The sequence below is a fragment of the Echinops telfairi genome, unplaced genomic scaffold (assembly GCF_000313985.2).
Source record: "Echinops telfairi isolate 266 unplaced genomic scaffold, ASM31398v2 ScPeMD7_7468;HRSCAF=8506_0, whole genome shotgun sequence".
In the NCBI taxonomy this organism is placed as follows: domain Eukaryota; kingdom Metazoa; phylum Chordata; class Mammalia; order Afrosoricida; family Tenrecidae; genus Echinops; species Echinops telfairi.
This window is the reverse complement of record NW_022111369.1, coordinates 74,668,775-74,687,804: the sequence shown is the minus strand read 5'-3', so window position 1 is coordinate 74,687,804 and position 19,030 is coordinate 74,668,775. Positions and strand designations below refer to the sequence as shown.

The following is a 19,030-nucleotide window of genomic DNA, read 5'->3' as shown; positions in this document are numbered from 1 at the left end:
ACACAGCTTAATTTCCATCACTAAGGTCGTATTTTGTAACAACTGTTCCTTTCTCTTTGTTTCCAACTTCCACATTCCAATATCCCCAATAATTATCAATATACCTTGTTTTCATGTTTGCTCAATTTCAAACTGAAGAAGTTGATAAGATTCTTCAGTTTCTTCATCTCTAGTTTAAATGGCTGGTGGAAAATTTGAATAATAGGTGTAGTTAGCTGGATCGCTTTGTGTGCATGTAGATACTATCCTATCATATACAGCATTGTACTTCAAGATGAATCTTAAAATATATATATATTGTGACAAATTCTAAATCATTCCTCTTGAATGTATCATTCCTGGCATAATAAACTATATGATAGTGTGATCAAAATGGCCAGTACCATTTCACTTCAGCTCCCTAGTGCCTGGGATACTGATATTTATAGATTCCATTTCATTGTTGATGACTTCCAATTATTCTACATTCATACATTGTACTGTCTGGTTGCAGCTATTTCTTCTAATTTTGTGTGGTACCTGAAAGTCCTGAAAACGTCATTCAATTCATGATGTTAATTTGACTCTACTTTGAGGAAGTAGCTCTTCTTCAGCCATATTTTGAGTGCCATCTGAGAGACTCATCTTCTGACTCTCTCTGCCTCACAGTGTTTTCCTGCTGTGCATAAAGTGTTTGGTATATCTAACAATGTTCCACTGCTATTCATAATATTTCATAGGCTTTTTCCTCAGAAGTAGATAGCCTATTTCTTTTTCATAGTCTATTCTTAGTCTGGAATGTCCACGGAAATTTACTCAGGCTAGGTGCCCCTGCTGGCATTTGAAATAGAATGGCATTGAATTTCAATGGCATTGAAATTGATAAAGCTTCCAGCATCACAGCAATACACAAACCCCTACAGTAAGACTAACTAACAGAACATTGGAAACACAGACGAAGAAGCAAGATAATATGGTCTCTGTGATAGAAAGGAAACTCATGACAGTTTCCAACTCATATTGCAAGATCAATGACTTTCTGATTGCAAATAGTTTTTTCACAATATAAATGGCAACTGTACACATGGACCTCACCAGGAGAAATCAGAATTAAATGGGTTACATCTGTGGCAAGAGATGGTGGTGATTCTTAATATCAACAGCTGAAGCAAAGCCTGGTTCCGACTGTGGAACAGACCATTAATCACTTGTATGCAATTTCATTTTGAAGTTGAAGAAAACTAAAACAAACCCATAAGAGCCAAAATATGACCTTGAGCATAGTCCAACTGAATTCAAGAACACCTTGATAATAGATTTGACATATTGAGTACTAATGGCACATGCCCCAAAAGCTGTAGGATGACATCAGGGATATCATCCTTGAAGATAGCAAAAGATCATTTAAAAGTCAGGACAGAAACAAAGATCAAAGTGGATGTCAGAAAAGAGTCCGATATTTGCTCTTGAAAATAGATTAGACAAAGCAAGTGGAAGAAATGATAAAGTAAAAGAATTGAACAAAAAATTTAAAAGACTGCTCTAGAAGACAAAATAAAGCATTGCAATTAAATGTTCAAAGACCTGAAGTTAGGAAACTAAAGTAGATACTCATCATATCAGTGACTGAAAGATTAGAAGAAAGACTTCAAGACTCAAGTTGCAATATTAAAGAATTCCACAGGTAAAATAGTGAATAATGAAGGAAGCAGCAGAGAAAATTGAAGGCATACACAAAATCTGTATATCAAAAAGAATGATATACAGAAAGTATGATATTCATGTGGTCAAGAACCAATGGTGTTTAATGAATGTGTCCAAGCTGGGCTGAAGGCATTAGTGAGAAAAACAAGGCCCCTGGAATGGAGTGGATACGAAACGAGACATTTCAACAAACTGATGAAGCATTGGAAGCATTCACTCTTCTATAGCAAGAAATTTGGAAGACAGCTAGCTACCTGAGAAGCTGAAGGGAAAGGTTCTATATAAGTGCCTATTCTAAGGAAAAGTGACACATGAGACTGTAGACATTATTAAACAATGTCATTCATGTCATAATTCAGGAAGAGTTTCAGCAGTACATTGACAGTGAGCTGCCAAAATTTAAAGCCAGATTCCGAAGAGAATGTGTTCTGAAGCAGAATGCTGCTGATGTCAGCTGGATCTTAGCTGAAAGCAGAGAATACCAGAACAATTTGTACTTGTGTTTTATTGACAATGCAAAGGTATTTGCGTTAGTCTGAGTAGACTAGAGAAAAAAATTCATAGACACGCATATGTATATAAGAAAGAGGTTTATATACAAGAGCAATTGACTATTGAAAAAACCTCCCAGCCAAGTCTAGATCAAGTCCATTAGTCCAATAATAGCCCCTATGTTCCATATCAAACTATAAAGTCCTCTTCAGATTCACGAAATACATGCAGTGATGCCAAATGCAGGAGGATCACAGGCCAGAAGTTTGGAAGTCTTGTGGAATCCAGTAGCATTGTAAGCATCTTAATGCTGACAGGGGTCTCCTCATGGCTTCTCCAGCTCCAGTGGTCTGGTTGTATCAGGGTAGGCCCATGTGACTTCTCCAGCTCCCAATACATAGCACCATGTGTCTTGTCAGTAGAGGGTCTTTCAGGGAGTGAGCCAAGAGAGGGTGTTTCCCAAGGTGGAAAATACAGAATTCTCAGAATTCTCAGGAGAAGGCCAAGCCCACACATAGGCCTCATTGGCTATGACTCAATTGACAGACTAGACTTCACCCCTTCACTCTTAATCCTCTCAAGTCCCAAATTCACATCAGATTATGTAACTACCACAGTATTCAACTGTATAGATCATAACAAACTATGGATAACATTAAGGAGAGTGGAAATTCCTGAACACTACATCATGTTAATGCAAAACCTGTATGAATACCAAGATACAGTAATTGGAACACAAGAGAACACTGAGTGCTTTAAAATCGGGAAAGGTGTGTGTGTCAGGATTGGACCATTTCATCATACTTATTTAATCTCTATCCTGGGCGAATGATCAGAGAAGTTGCACTGTATGGAGAAGAACATGGCATTGGGATTGGAGGAAATCTTATTAACAACCTGCAATATGAAGATGACACAAATGTTCTTGCTGAAAACCAGGAGAACTTGAAGCACTTAAAGAAGAAGATCAAGGACTGCCACCTGAAGTATGGATTGCAGTAGGTTAAAAAAAAAAATCAATCTTCATAACTAGACCAATAAATAACATCAAAATAGCTGGAGAAAAGATGGAAGTTGTGAATGTTACACCCTGCTTGCATCCACAATTACTGCTCAGGGAAGCAGCAGTAACGAGATCACAGTAAGATCTTTTGTTTCCTTTTTGTCTTTGTTATTTTGTTATTTATTATTCTGTTATTGTTGTTTTGCCTACTTGTATAAGATAGGCAAGGGAAGCAAGCCAGAGGAGAAAGCAACAGGGCCAATGGTTCTGGAGGACTTGGTGGGTGGAGGAGGCAGGGGAAGGGAGCAGTGAGCAAACAATGCCATAGATGGGGGAACAATTAGAGAATTAAAATCAACAGCGAAAAAAATAAATAAGTAAGTAAAAATAAAATCAACAATGAGGAGGACATGGAGATCCCAGTGGTGTTGGAGCAACAGCAATCTAACTGAGAGGCAGAAGAAGGGCAAGTGTCTTGGTGAGGCAGGAGGAAGGTCAAAGGAAACAGAGGAAAGATCTAGGAAGTAAAGCAATAGATAGAGGTATAAACATAGGTGGGTACATATGTAAATATATTTATTCATTAAAAAAGATATTGGCCTATATGAATATATTTATATGGCAATACATTGAGGGAGTGGACAGATTTGGGGCTTTTGCTCAAGCTCTCTCTCAGCTTAAGAACACTTCAATTTGGCATTCTGTGATGCTCACCTTTGCTACATGATCACTGAAGACAAATGTGTGCATAAGCCAATGTGGTGAAGAAAGCTGATGGTGCCCGGCTATCAAAAGATACAGCATCTGGGGCCTTAAAGGCTTGACGTTAAACAAGTGGCAATCTAGCAGAGAAGCAACAAAACCCACATGGAAGAAGCACACCAGCCTGTGTAATCATGAGGTGTTGACCGGATCAAAATATCCAAAACAAACAAACAAAAAACCATATTTTTGAGAATGAGGGGATTCAGAGCCAAGACCCAAAACCTATTTGTAGACAATAGCACATCCCCTCAAAGAAGAGTCACAGGGAAGGGATGAGTCAACCTGGGTGCAGTACAGCACCAATGAAACACACAATATTCCTCTGGTTCTTTGAGGCTTCCTCACCCCCCACTATCATGACCCCAGTCCTACCTTTACGTTCTGGCTAGACTGGAGCATGTACACTGGTACAGATAAGAGCTCATAACACACAGAATCCCAGGTCAGATAAACTACCCCAGGAACAGAAATAAGAGTATCGAGTGGGCAGGGGGAAAGTTGGGAGAGAAGGGAAGGAAAGGGGAACCAATCACAATGATTGATACATAACTGTCCTCCTACCAGGGTGTATGAACAACAGAAATGGGGGTGAAGGGAGACAGAGGTTGGTGCATGATATGAAAAAGGGTGGGGGAAGGAGGAAAAAAGAGGAGCTGATATAAGGGCTCAAACAGAAAGTAAATGTTTAAAAAATGATGATGGCAACCTATGTACAAATATGCTCTATGTAATTTATGTTATTGATTGTTATAAGAGCTATTAAGAGCCCCCAATAAAATTATCTTTAAAAAGAGAGAGAGAGAGAAGTTCTCCTTTCATTGGGTAAATCTGTTGCTCAGGACTTCTTTAAAGTGTTGAAAAACAAGGATTTATTTCAGTTTGAGGACTAAAGTTTGCTTGACCTAAACCACAGGACTTTCAACACAACTCCTATACATGTGAAAGTTGGATATTGAATAAGAGAAATAGAAGAAAAATGGCTACATTTCATTAGAGTTCTGTCAAAGAATATTGAATATGTTGTGAACTGACCGAAGAACAAAAAAATCTGTCTTAGAAGAAGTACAAACAGAATATCCCTTATGTGGTTCGTTGGCCTTTGTCTCACGTACTTTGGAATGTTATCAGGAGAGACTAGTCTTGTCAAAGGTCATTACACATGGTGAATTGGACAGTCTGCAAAAAAGAGGAAGATCATCAAGTAGAAGCATTGAAAAGTGGCTGCTACAATGTACTCAGCTATAACAGCAGTCGTGAGGATGGCACAGGACTGGGCAGTATTCCCTCCTCTTGTGCATAGGGCCGTTATGAGTTGGAACCGAGAAGATGGACCCTAAAAACAACAGTCCCCACAACTGGCCACTCAGTGACTATCCGTAAAATGAATATTCCAAGCTGTTACTGGGACTGCTTGGCTTACTGTTATCCATATGGTATGGTTTTATAATTGAGCTATAAAAATTTCTGTTTCTGCTCATTTTAATTCTACTTGCTCCTAATTTAAACTTTTTTTTTCCTAGCTGGTGGGAATGTAATTTTTATTATATACCCAAGGAAATGATTCAATAAGAAGAATTGCTTTAAAAAAAGCTTATTTGAGCATTTCCAGAGAGATATTTCTATGGTTTTTGTTCCTTACACCCTTGCTCCATTATCCATTACATATTTTCCTGTTTAAAAAGTATTTTCAAAAGTTTTTTTTTTTCATTTCAATGAAAGAAAACTAAGCAGTTATCCATTTTGTTTAAATATCAATGAGTTTGGTGATAATCAGCATTTGGTTATACCAAAATTTCTGGTTTTATTATATTCAAAAGATAATCAGGAACACTCATTGTTATTAAAGTTAGACTTTCCAAATTTAAAAGGCTTAGTGTATTTGGGTAACCGAAAGAAATACAGGAGATCTGTGTTCCTTTCTATTGTTAATGATGCTGTTAATGCTTATACTACTTTTCCATTAAGTAGGATGACCAGCAGTATAGAGAGTCAACCTCTCAATGAAACAGTGATTGAACAAAATAGATATCATTTATAATAAATATCATACACATATGGGTGCTCAAATTAGTAAAATAAAAGTATGTATTCATTTGAAAATGTGTTGTTCTGTATTATTTACTTTTCTGTTATTTAAATGTTATTCTTTGTATAAAAACAATGGAACTAATTAGCAATGTTAATGAAAAGTAATTTATATTTTAAAATTAAGCAATATGTGTAAAATAAAGTACTTTCATAAATTTTGTTCTCTGAGATGGCAATTTATTTTACGTTAAAATGTTCCTATGAGATAATAATTGTTTTATTATAGATTTCTGGCACACATAAGTCTATAACTTAAAATCTTAGAAAATACAATAAGGTAACTATATATTCCTTGTCTTCATAAAAAAATAACTCCGGGCTGCTTTAGTTTCCTTTTTCCATCTTTTCATTTCGTAAGGTTAAAAGAAAACACAGCAAACACCAACTTCACTTTGTTTTGCAGTTCAGCTATTCATTGATTTCAGGTGTCAGTTTAATGTGATGGCATCAAGTTCCATATCCTTTGTTGTAGCAAACGACAAAACCAAAAGACCCATTCCATCCTTAAAACGAGAGTACAAGGATTCAAGAAAAAGAATAATAGAAAAATGCATCTGGATGCACAGAAGTACCGTCCACATTAGTGCTAACGTCAACCTAAAAATCTAATAAGGACAGGTTTAGTACAGGTAACAGAAATTATGATACAGTTGTTTTGTTAGTCTTCTGTTGAATGTACAAGGATGATGGGTTAGAAGTGGGGAATGGGCTTTCATTGGATAACAGGGCAAAGAGAATTGTGGTGATTGGTTTCAGGAAATAGTTACAAAGGTGTGGCAGGTACATAATCTGGTGTCAGTTTAGGACTTGAGAGGATTAAGCGTGAAGGGGGGGAGTCTAGTCTGTCAATCAGAGCATAGCCAATGAGGCCTCTTGTGTGGGCATGGCCTTGTCCTGAGAATTCTGGGAATTTTTGATTTTCCTCCTTGGAGGCTAGAGACATCTCTCTCTCTTGGCTCACTCCCTTGGCAATGCTCTACTGACAAGACACATGGCACTATGCCCAGGGAGCTGAAGAAGCCACGTGGAGACCCCTGCCAGCTTCTGCTGCCACTGGATCCAAAAACCTACACACTGATCTGTGATCGTCCTGTACTCAGTGCCATTGCATGTATTTCATGAGTCTGAAGAGGACTTTATAGATTGGTATCAGACATATGGGCTAATATCGGACTTATGGGCTTGGACTGGACTGGTTTGAGATGCTTTCTTAATGTATAACTACCCTTTCTATGAAACTCTCTCTTATACACATGAGTTTCTATGAATTTGTTTCTCTAGTCTACCCAGGCTAACACAAAAGGTTTTTAATCAAAATCATATAACTTCCAGGTGGGATCAAAAAACCACTGGTGGTTGTTTCAACAACTTTACTTTGCTGCCTCAGGACTTTGTAAAGTTTGTCTTGGTACCATGACCTCATTTTCCTGAAACAGCTAGTAAACATAATATTTTAAAGTTTTTTTTAAGTGGTTTAGGAAACTTTAGATTAAGGCCAGCAACAAGATTCTTTCCAGCAGTTCTCTTTGTTACATGGAGTCATGAAGAAATAATTCCTGGGCCTATTTTTTTTACAAAAGCCAGCTGTGTTAAAATGCCCTTTCTAAGAGTGTATTTCATTTATATCCTAGTTTAACCAGAGGGACACATTACTTCATCTTTATAGCTTCTAGCAATTAACATAGTCATAAAATAGGAGCTTATTAGGGGTTGACTACAGCTGAACAAAGGAAGATTCCCAAGCAGGCTAACTAGTAAAAGAATACTTTAATTCAGCAAGACCTGAATTAAAGTTCAATCATTCAATTTCGGTTTATAAAAAAAAGGGCATTGTGAATTTCTCCTTTAAACTCTTAACAAAAATGTTCAAGCAAGGAATGCTTACGATTTTACTGAATATTAATAGCATCTGATTATCCAATTTTCTTTAATTTTTCAATTGATCATGAACTACTTTTTGGTTAATAAATTATAATGTGCCTACATTTATACCTGAATCTGAGTTTAATTCTCAGCGACTCTACTATAAGTTACATAGCTTCTCCATTTTCCAGTTCTTTTTCTGTCTTATTCATCATGGACTTATAGATCAGATTCATCAAATATATTGAGTTTTGTTTTTTAATTAAATATAGGAAATATATAACAACATATTTCACATTTAATGAAATGTGATATTTTATGAATCAGAATCCCAAGATTTTAATAAATAAACTGTACTAAATGCAAAGGGCAGTTGGATGTGAAAGTGTTTAGTTTTGACTTGTCAGTGTTTCTTTACTTTCCATGAAAGCCTAAAAATATTTAGATTGACTTTCAGTATGATATTAGATCGATTTCAGTATGAAAATATCAAATTTCAGTATGATATTTTCAGATCTGAATATGACATTCAGTATGTATTCACATATGACACATTATGTTATATTGTTTTGTGTTATTTACTATAAAACAACAAATATAAAAACACATAGTTATATTGTCTTGCTTTCTTTGTTATTCAACAACAACTTTCATTCTCTTCTGCAAAGGAATTCTAATTTTCCCAGACCATTGAGCCCTTTTCTTTCCCAAGGGCTTTCAGAGTGGCCTTTGCGTCTGATGTCCTGCTTACTAAGAGGTAGAGCAATGCCAGGAAGGTATTTCCCAGGGTTCACGCAATGTTTACCAGAAAATAAGCCTTTGGAACCCTGCTGGCCTCAGTGAAATCCATGATTCAAACAAACGCGTTAGACTTAGCTGAAATGTTAGTAGGAACACAAGTGTTCATCCATCGCCTCCCTCCCAAAAAAAAGTCCTATTAACTACTTTCCAGCAATTTCAGAACAATGTTTGAGAGACAATTTAAAAATCATATTATACATGAATAAATCCTCCTGAACATTATTATAATACATTATTATTCAGAAAGTAAGACAGGTCATTGATAATTACTAGCTTGCAGTTGATAATTATGATAGGGCGATTGTTCAACAAGTGTCTGGAAAATATAGCTATCTAATTTTTTTAATCGTGTGTAAGTATTTGAAATTAATTCCTATAGTATTTGTTCCATCTGGAATCGCTTATGCAGTTAATCTATTTTCCCCTCTTGTTTGCCGACTTGTTTTAGTACAGTAATATTACAAATAGTAAGATTTCCACAAAAGGTCTTAGTATACACAGATTGCAATATTTTTAATCTCATGAGAAAGAAATAACTTTCCCTATTCTATGAATTTGGCCTTAGCTTCATTAAATGTACCTACTGGGGCATTTGAAATGATTATATTTATGGAATGGTTTTCCCAAGAGATCATTGCTGAAGCGTTTTATTTTTTTAATCCCCAAACGTGGCACTCAGTGTGTTGTGTATTTGAGTGCTCAGTGAGTTATTCATGTGACAGTGCACAGCAGATTGATGTAAACAGAAAAGGCATATCGGAAACTTCATGTAGACTTTATAAAATCTTTGACATGGCTTATCAGCAAAATAATTCAAGTAGAAACTTTAGAGCAAGCCAAAAGTAAAAAAAAATTACTTTTATAATTTTGTTTCTAGGAAGGATAGAATTATTGAATTTCCTGCAACTATTTTGCTGAATCATTTATCATTTTGCTTTTTAAGATTTTCTCTTATACATTTCCATCACTTCTTAGAAAGAAAGCTCTAATCTCTTTAAAGTTTGGGAGTCTTGCTTATTCAATTTCTAATGTTTTCCAAGTACATAGAATAATACAGTACAATGGTACAATATATTTATTTATTGTTGTATTATAATATAATTATATTATGTGTGTTTTTTCCGTACTTTTTGTGTCAAACTGAAAATATATATAAGATGAAATTGAGTTTCTTCTTGATTTATCGTTTCAAAGCTTTAAACCTGGCTGACTAGGAAGACAGACCCTGACTTCCAACTCAATTCTGTTCTGACAGCTTCATTATAAGTCAGTTTTGAGATTAATTGAATGCCTCATTTTTATTTTTTGTTATTATTTATTTTTATCATCTGTATCTTATAAATCTGATCTTTAGAAGTTGGAAACATGTAAAGATGCAATGACATCAGCAAATTAAATGCTGCAATATAGTATGTAATACATATCACTAGCAATGTTATTGTTAGTTGTGTAAGTTGTTTCCAGCTTACAGAGACAGCACGTATAAAAAACACAACACTGCACAGTCCTGCACTGTCCTCACAGTGTTCTCATATTTGAGCTATTAAGTAAACCACTACCACCACCAAAATAACTGGACATTATGAATGTCATAACTCTAATGGGTCTTAGCTCTAATTCAAGACTCCTTATAAGGAAGGTAATATCAGATTCTAAAGTGAAAATATTCCTTTTTCATACGTTATATTTATCTTGTGACCTTTATTTTTTCAGAAGCACAAATATCACTAGTAATTTAAACTCAGCTAGAAATATTAAAAAGTCTTTTAATATAATATAATATAATAGTCGGTACTATCAGCCATCCAACAGATGGGTTTGAAAAATGTTTCCGAGAATGGAATCGCAGATTTGACCACATATTAAGTGTAATGGAGAGCAGTTTTAAACGGTTAAAGTAGTTTTGTAAAACTACATGGCTTTGGAAAAAAATTTCCATTTTTTTGGGTGGGAGGCGGGGGTGAGGGGGAGGTAGCTCCTCATATTTTATACTTCTTAAACATCCAACTGGAAATAAAATTACTTGAGAAGGGTCAACCTTTTAAGGCATTTGATCTGATGAACATGAATATGGTCATGCAAAGTAAAATCTATGTGAAGTTCATGTTATAGGTCGTAGGTCCCCAAATTTGTCCCACCACTGCCTTTTGGATGACTCCATGGCCGTGAATTTGTGTCATTACAGTCTCTCCCCTAGGGGGCACTATTGCACACTTTGGGAAACATGATAAGAGTTATGCAGTGCTCCTAAACATAAAACCTTGAGAATAAAAATACTTTGGGTTTTAATCAATTAGGCACCCCAATGAAGGGAGGTTTCTCAATGCACTGACATCTGGAAGTTCTGTGATGGTAAACTATTATAAAGACAGCTATAGTCACACTCTGGCTAGCATTTAAATTCAATTAGGCTTTGTTTTGTTTTTAATTTTTGTTTTTCTGATAGACTCCAAGTGATGAGTTCTAAATGAGAACTGCTTATATAGCCTAGCTAAATATTTGATATTGATGTTGTTAGAGGCACATTGTCATATGTGGAAAAGTGAGTTTATTACGAGGCGTTTTTATTCTGTGTTGGAGTGGTATGTTTCTTTCCGCGGACATTCTGGAGCCTGGCAGTCTGCTCTTCATCATGCTGCGTGGCGGTTTTGAAGAGCCTAGGATAGCACAGAGTAGGGTAAATACATTTCTAATAATGCAACTACCCAGACAAAGGCAGTTTTTTCAATTTTTTTCCCCTTAGTGTTTTAGGTCTTTAGGATCCATTTGACAATGTATTGTACCTGCCATTTTTCCTATTATGAAAGACTGCTGTGCTGAACGTTGGTGCGTGGCACTCAATCACAGCATCCCTCCTTTGAGTGAAAGGAGAGAGCAAATAGCTCTCTCTTCAGAGAACCAAGTAGCACTAACCATTCTCCACTCTCAAATAATAAAATAAATTAAGCTATCAGAGATCCAACAGTACTTTAGTAGTGTCCTTTGGTGAACAAAGCTGATAAAACAAAATTTCATGTGGTTTTCTTTCATGATTTCAGCTCCTTCTGAGAAATAGATCTAGAGTGAGGCATGGAATATTTCAAAATATTTTCATTGACAGTGTTCTGGCGCAGTTGCTCATCAAAACCACTGGGAAGTCATATCTGACCATGTCAGGAATGCTATGCTTCTGGTTTTCGCATGGTGGCTCATTTCCACATTCAGAATCACCTTTGAGAGTGTGAAGTTTGTATGTAAACAAATGAAATAGGAAAACCTGCATGTTTGTGTATTTGTGAAATGGGCTCATTTATTGGGAGTGACAACTGGGTGTAATAATGTAAATTATAAAACAAAGTTATGTGTTTCTTCTCCACACAATTGAAACACATTCTCACTATACACATCTCCTCTATATTTACTCATTTTTTTCCTATGCACATGTTTATATAGTTTTAATACTTATGTACATATTCATAAAAAATCAGAATCATCTGTGTTTTTAACTTTTATATGAATGGTATCATACTATATACATATACTTTTGTCACTTATTTTTAAAGATATCTATTCTTAGTATTAAAAAAGTATCCTCATAGCTAATAATCTAGTACATTAAAGGCCTACTCCTGCTTTAGATAGACTATCATCTTTTAGAATATTGTTATAGAAGGTGCTGTGCTTTATTTCTACACTCCCTAAGTGAAGTAAGTTTGGTTGGGTTTAGTGCTTTTCAAGAATCCTAGAATGAAAAAAATAATTGACAGTCATGATCAATTTCTCATCTGAAATCTACTCTAACCTGAGATCATGGGAACTCCCCTCTACTACCAGCAGTATGCCTGGTTATTACACATTCTAAAGTTTGGCAAAGGGGGTTTTGGAGGAAGCAAACTACAATTGGGTATAATTAGAATATTTCGCTTTAGAACATAGATGCCAGTCAATTGGCAAAAATGATACAGTAAACAAATCAAGAAACAAGGCAAATATTATACTCAGAATACTGTTTTATAAAGATTTTTAAAGTGTACTTTCAGTATGAAAACTTGCATGAATAATATTTTGTTATTGTTTTTCCTGAGATCTGCTATTGCTTTTATCTGATCTCTGTATTATATTGCAATTATGGATGTTTATTTTTCTTCTTCGAGTAACTATCTCTACTCATATAAAATTCTCCAAGAATCAAATTCTAGATTTCAATAGGATTGAAATTGCAACATTCAATAGAATTATATATCCAATGAAAACTCTTGTTCTTTCAGCTTTTTTGCTAAGTGGTATACATGTGACTGATAATCAGAATTAACTAGCAATTGTTTTGAAAACATGTACTTAAAAATTCTGATTAAAAAGCAATAGGACAATAGAATCTGAGGTGGTTCTAAGTTACCTCTGTTGAAAGAGCATTTTTTGGCAGGATTACCCTGAATATTAGACCAAAGGCATGATACAATTTAATTTGTTGTTGTTGTTGTTTTCCAAAATCCTTGGCTAGAATTAAGTTAACATGCTTCAACTTTATTATATCTTGGAAATGCAAGTAGGTTAGAAAGGGTCAAATACTGTTGACATTCCTGACTATTTGCTAAATTATACCACAGAGGAAAGAGAAAATGATTCATCTATGAAATAGAAGACCCTGTTTAGGTTTAAATAATTTTAAGTGATTTTATTCATTAGTGCATTTAAGAAATAATGTGTTATGAATTTAGATTCTTATAATACTGTGCGAATTATTTTGCATAACTGGTAACTTATGGCCTCTCTGTTGTGTTTCCAGCACAGTGATGCAGTCCACGACCTGCTTCTGGATGTCATCACCTGGGTTGGAATTTTGCTGTCCCTTGTTTGTCTGCTGATATGCATCTTCACATTTTGCTTTTTCCGGGGGCTCCAGAGTGACCGTAACACCATTCACAAGAACCTCTGCATCAGCCTGTTTGTAGCAGAGTTGCTCTTTCTGATAGGGATCAACCGAACTGACCAACCAGTAAGACACCCACTTAATATTTGTAAAACAGTATCTGTCCTTCCAACTTTATCATGATAGCATACTCTACCAGTTGTCTGAGATACATATAATATTCAGATTTTTTTTCAGTTTGCCAACTTGCTTATTTTGTTACCATAGAGAAGTAATTGATAAGATGGTTGAAGTATGTTAGTTTAGAGATCCTGCATTATAAACTTGCCTATCTAAATAACTGCCAGTTTTTATTGTTTTTTTCCCCTCCTGTCCTTTCTTTCTTGCTTGCTTTTTTAAACCACAAATCAAATATTCAGAAAATGTCAATCAAATCATTTGGTGAATGGAGAAAATCTGCTCTAAGAGATAAAATTGTTTTATCATAGGGGATTATAATTTTCCTTTCAGGAAAAATAAGCATACATGCCTACATACATGTCTTAAAAAATAAATGTCTATGAGAAATTTTTTTCTAGTTGATGTTATTCAGAAGATAATACAAATGGCTGGCCGTTTTGAGACTGTATAAACTCTTCCCATGTTGTTGCTTTATATTTGCTTGTGTTCTGTTTACATCTTTAAAGGCCACCTCCATAATTCCTTGCCATATTTGGTTCTTCCAAGTAAAGAAGGGAGGAAAAAAGAAAGGAAGATGGGAAGGAAGTACAGGAACAGAAAAGCAGCAGCTTTAGTCAACTGCTCTTGGAGCAGCAGGGTATAAATAATAGGTTCTATTTAATGTTACACAGATTTTATGCTCACAGTTTTTGTGAACTCCTTTATTGGGTTTCCTTAAGATTCATGCACATGGTACAAGTTTGCTCTTATGCCTAAAAATGCAAATGAAAAGAAAACTTTAATCTGTTAGAATACTTGTGGGCATAATAAATAATTCATTCACTTAATGTGGTTCTCTGGTATGTGTCCATATGTATAGAACACTTCACAATAGAAAGGCAGTTGGATTCATGTTTGTGATTACACATTCGTGATTAATGGCTGTATAGGGTAGAATTATGGTGACTGTACTTTCAATTGGCTATCAAAACACATGTGGTACATATGAATAAGCAATCAAAATAAACAATTCTTTCTCCAGAGAAGTACAGCCTTCTGATAGCAAAAATTAATAGCTAACGTTCTAACTCCAAACATCAAGAAGTAGGAATTGTGTTAATTTTTTTCCCAAGATGATCTCAGTTTATTCTCTTCTTAACCTGCAATCAAATGCTTTCTTTTCATTTAGAAAGCTCATTTTTTGTGTTTGTTTCCAGATTTTACATATGGAGTGATAAAGTTCCTTACACATTACATAATTGGTTGCAAATAAGTATCATAAAAAATAATAATTGGTGCAAGTATAACTCAACCAAACGTGTTTTCCTCCTGCTTTTGCTTGCGTGCCTCCTCTTGCATCCCTGTTGTCTGTGTATGCCCCAGAGTTTGACTTTCTCCTGCCCTTGCTCATCTCTCTAACTCAATGAAATTGAACTGCCCTTTGTCTTATTTGCAAGGATTCACATTGATCAATGAATCCATACTAATCTGATCACTGCACAATTTGTTGAGCTTTTCTAGTATAAGATGCAGACTTTAGTTCCTGCTTCCTGTAAATAGAGAAAAACTCTAAAGGAACGAGAATTTTAGGAACTGACATAAGACTAGACAATTAATTAGGATATCATAAAGTTGAGCCTGATAGTACATTACAAAGCACAACAAAAACAAGAAAAACCTACCTTTCTTTTTTTGTTTTAAAACCAAAGCTGGCTAGATCAACCTTAAGTATAATAGCAAAAAAATAACAACAACCAAAACCGTGTAAGAGCCTAGTTTATGATCCTTCCATTTTGATTACATCTCTTCTCACAGCTTTGCAGCGTGAGTTTCTCATGCCACTTTAAGTACTTTCTGAAGTAAAGGAGGGTAGAACACAAACAAGTGTTCAATAATATTTAATGATCTCATCATAAAAGATAATAATGTATTATTCTATTTAATTTTAAGGATTTTTATTTCCCTCATTTTTAAAATGCTTTTCTTTCATTTACAATGGGAATGGTATATGTGATGCTGACCAAGAAAAAAATTCTCTACCATCTATGAGAAGTGTTTAGATTAAACTTTGGAACAATTATTAATAGATGCTCAGGTTTTTTTCTCCTAAATATCATTATCATTCCTTAATTTAATGCTGTTTTGTCACCTATGAACCATAAAAAAGAAAAAATAAGTACAGTTTTAATTGTGTAAAGTTAATTCCGTTTTAATACCTGTATTTTAAGAACCTTATCTCGCTTATTCTTTTGCATATCTATTTTATTGTTGCAATCTCAGTGATCTCTAATTATGAGTTTCCAGTTGTTGACAGATGTTTTGCACGACTCAGCAGAGTGAACCACTTGTGCTTTCCCTAGATTGCCTGTGCAGTTTTTGCTGCCCTTCTTCACTTCTTCTTCTTGGCTGCCTTCACGTGGATGTTCCTGGAGGGAGTGCAACTCTACATCATGCTGGTGGAGGTTTTTGAGAGTGAACATTCACGCAGGAAATACTTTTATCTGGTTGGCTATGGGATGCCCGCCCTCATCGTAGCTGTGTCCGCTGCAGTCGACTACAGGAGTTATGGAACAGATAAAGTGTGAGTTACTCGTTTTCTTTTCTTTTTAAACATAGTGGAAAAAGTGTTGGTGTTCTGTGAAGCTAATATCACCTCACAATGAGGCATGAAGAAACTGAAGAATCTCCTGGCACTGATGACTCTTCTTCCTTCACGTCAGTTCTTGCTCCTTTGACAGCTATTTATCACAGTTAGAATAAAAGCAGCCTATGCTCTTTGTTGCTGTTATTGTTGTGTTTTTGTTTGGTGATCATTTGGTTTGGGGTTGGGACTTTTTGTTATTATTTTTATTTTGTTTTGTCTTTTATTTTTTTCTTCTATGTGGGTGAGAATATAATGATGAATTTTGTTTCTGATGCAACCTTAAAATTAGAGAGACATACTCGTGGAGATGTCTAGCATACTGGAAAAGAGTTCAGTGAAAAATATTTTCATAGTACAAATAAATATAACAATTGTAACCTAGAGAATGAATTAATATTACATCAGGAAAAAAGGTAGCAGACAATGATTTCTGATGACTATCTACATTAAGAGGCAGAGTAAGGTAGGAACGCCAGAGTGCCAGAGTTTAGAACGAGACCAGAACATCCAGGGTTAAGTTGAGCAAAAACTGTTTCCAAGAGGAGGAGGTGACAAACATAATTCAAATAAGATAAACACTGAAGACATGTCTTTGATCCTCGGAAAGCAGTTTTGATTAAATTCTGGTTATAGAAGCCAAATCTAAAGGTTTGAAGCCAATAGGAAGAGTGTAGAGCCTTCGAGTATCATCCTTACTTCAAAGACTTTTGAAGGAAATAAAGTACAGCTATTAGCTCATATGGTAGCAAGAGTAAAGGAAACAATTCATTTCTTTTAAATTTTATTTATTTATGTATTTGGATGTTGAGTATACACTTGCAAGACATACACTAATCCAGCCGTTCCCACATGTACAGCTCAGTGGCATTGATTACATTCTCCAGGTGTCTAACCAGTCTCACCTTTTCTGAGTCACGTAGGCAAGATGTTAATACGTTTTGAAGGGAGTACCATTCATTCCATAACCCTAGGTCTAGAGTCATTATCAATCATGGATGACAAATAAAATGGAGCTACTCTGAGGTAATCACAGTGCGAATAACTCATTTGACTTTCTAACTGGGACAGTGGTGATAGATTCACTCGTCAGGTCTGCTAATGAGGCGGATCCCCACGGTGTGTAGATAGATCACTGGCCGGCACCATTCCCAGAGAGGAATCTGCTGCGCAGCGTTAGGGGCTAAGTCACAGGATTTCCCAGATTCAATTTGCTTTTCCCAAAATGAAATCATGATGATTTCAGGAAGCCAAAACACTGTATTACTGAACATTTTTTAAATCCCTGAGCGGTGCAAATAGCTAAGTTCTCAGCTGCTAACTATAAGGTTGGTGACTTGAAGCCACCCAGGGCGGTCCTGGAAGAGAAACTTGCCCATCTGCTTCTGAGAGGACACACCCTGGAAACCCCTGTAGAGCACAGCTGTGCTCCACACACAGGGGCCACCACTGGATGGCAACTGCTTTGGGTTTTTTCTTAGTGTAGAACATCCATTGCATTGTCTTCCATGACCTGTCAAAAGGAGATCTCAATTTGTCTTGGGCAAGCTCTCAAGTGATTTAGGAAGTTGAGTACTTTATGAAAGAAGCCTTCAAATCTGATAATTCAGGACAAGCATGTGTGATTTATATTAGAAACTCTCTGGGCCCTATCAACCCTTCAGAAGGTATAGGGTACATCTTCAGATGTAGTCTAGTAACACCTGTTCTAATGATCAGAAAAGAAGGAAAACTGGTTGCCTCCGAGTCCTTCAGTCTATGGTTCTACAGCGCAGGCAAATCAAATCCAGACTGTGCTATTAGCTCTGCTTCTGTTTGTGCCAGCTGAGTGTGGTTATTAGCCAGCCCTGCACAACTGCACAATGGAAGACTGACAGTGCTGTAACACATGCCATGGCCATTGTAATCAGTAAGTAGGTTTTCATAGACTGGTTTTTGCAAATAGATCACCAGGCCTTTCTTCCTAGTTGGGCTCAGCCTGGAAGCTCTGCTGAAACCTGTTCAGCATTATAACAATATACAAATCTCCACTGACTGCACATGAGGTGCATTGGCTTGGAATCACACCCAAGCCTGCTACAGAGAAGGTGAAAGTTCTACCACTGAGCTGTGATTGCCTGTCTATTATTAATTAGCAGAGGGACAGAATGCCACTTGCCCCTGTCTCACCTACAAGTGCTCAGAATGAGAAGCTGTGTGGCGCAGCATGAAGATCTGAGCTGGAGAATCGAGTTCTGGTGTCCCTCAGGCAGTCATCTGCACGTTGTGAGATTCCGAACCAGTGTTTCCTTTCTTTGGGCCTGCGTCTTTCTCTGTGAAATAAGGGGTCCAAGCCAATTGACATAGGAAGCCCCTTGTTAAATCTTGCTTTTGTTCTTCTACTACTTTGAAAGTGACATAAAACACCAAGAGTGACCTAACAGGGTTGTTTCAAACCATAGAATTACTATACAGGTTGTTTATCATTCTTTCCAGACACCAAGCACTTGATATAACCAACAGTTATAAAATCAAGGTGACCTACCTCACGCAAAATTTGAATTCTAGCTGAACACAAACCCTAAGCAATAAAAAACCACAATTGCACATTTACAAAGAGACAAGTCACTTGTTTGGGTAATTCCAGCAAAATTGCCCACATGGCTGCTCCAAACCAATCCACTGGGAAACACAGTGACCGAAATGT

General features: G+C 36.1%; 1 protein-coding gene across 1 annotated transcript in view; it reads left to right on the top strand.

Annotated features, from left to right (window-relative positions):
* Positions 1 to 19,030, top strand: part of ADGRL3 (adhesion G protein-coupled receptor L3) — a 251,646-nt gene that overhangs the window by 88,289 nt on the left and 144,327 nt on the right. Inside the window, exons 10-11 of the mRNA XM_045284067.1 lie at positions 13,461 to 13,670; positions 16,064 to 16,284. Coding sequence (XP_045140002.1) covers positions 13,461 to 13,670; positions 16,064 to 16,284 — 431 coding nt within the window. The remainder of the gene's footprint in view (positions 1 to 13,460; positions 13,671 to 16,063; positions 16,285 to 19,030) is intronic.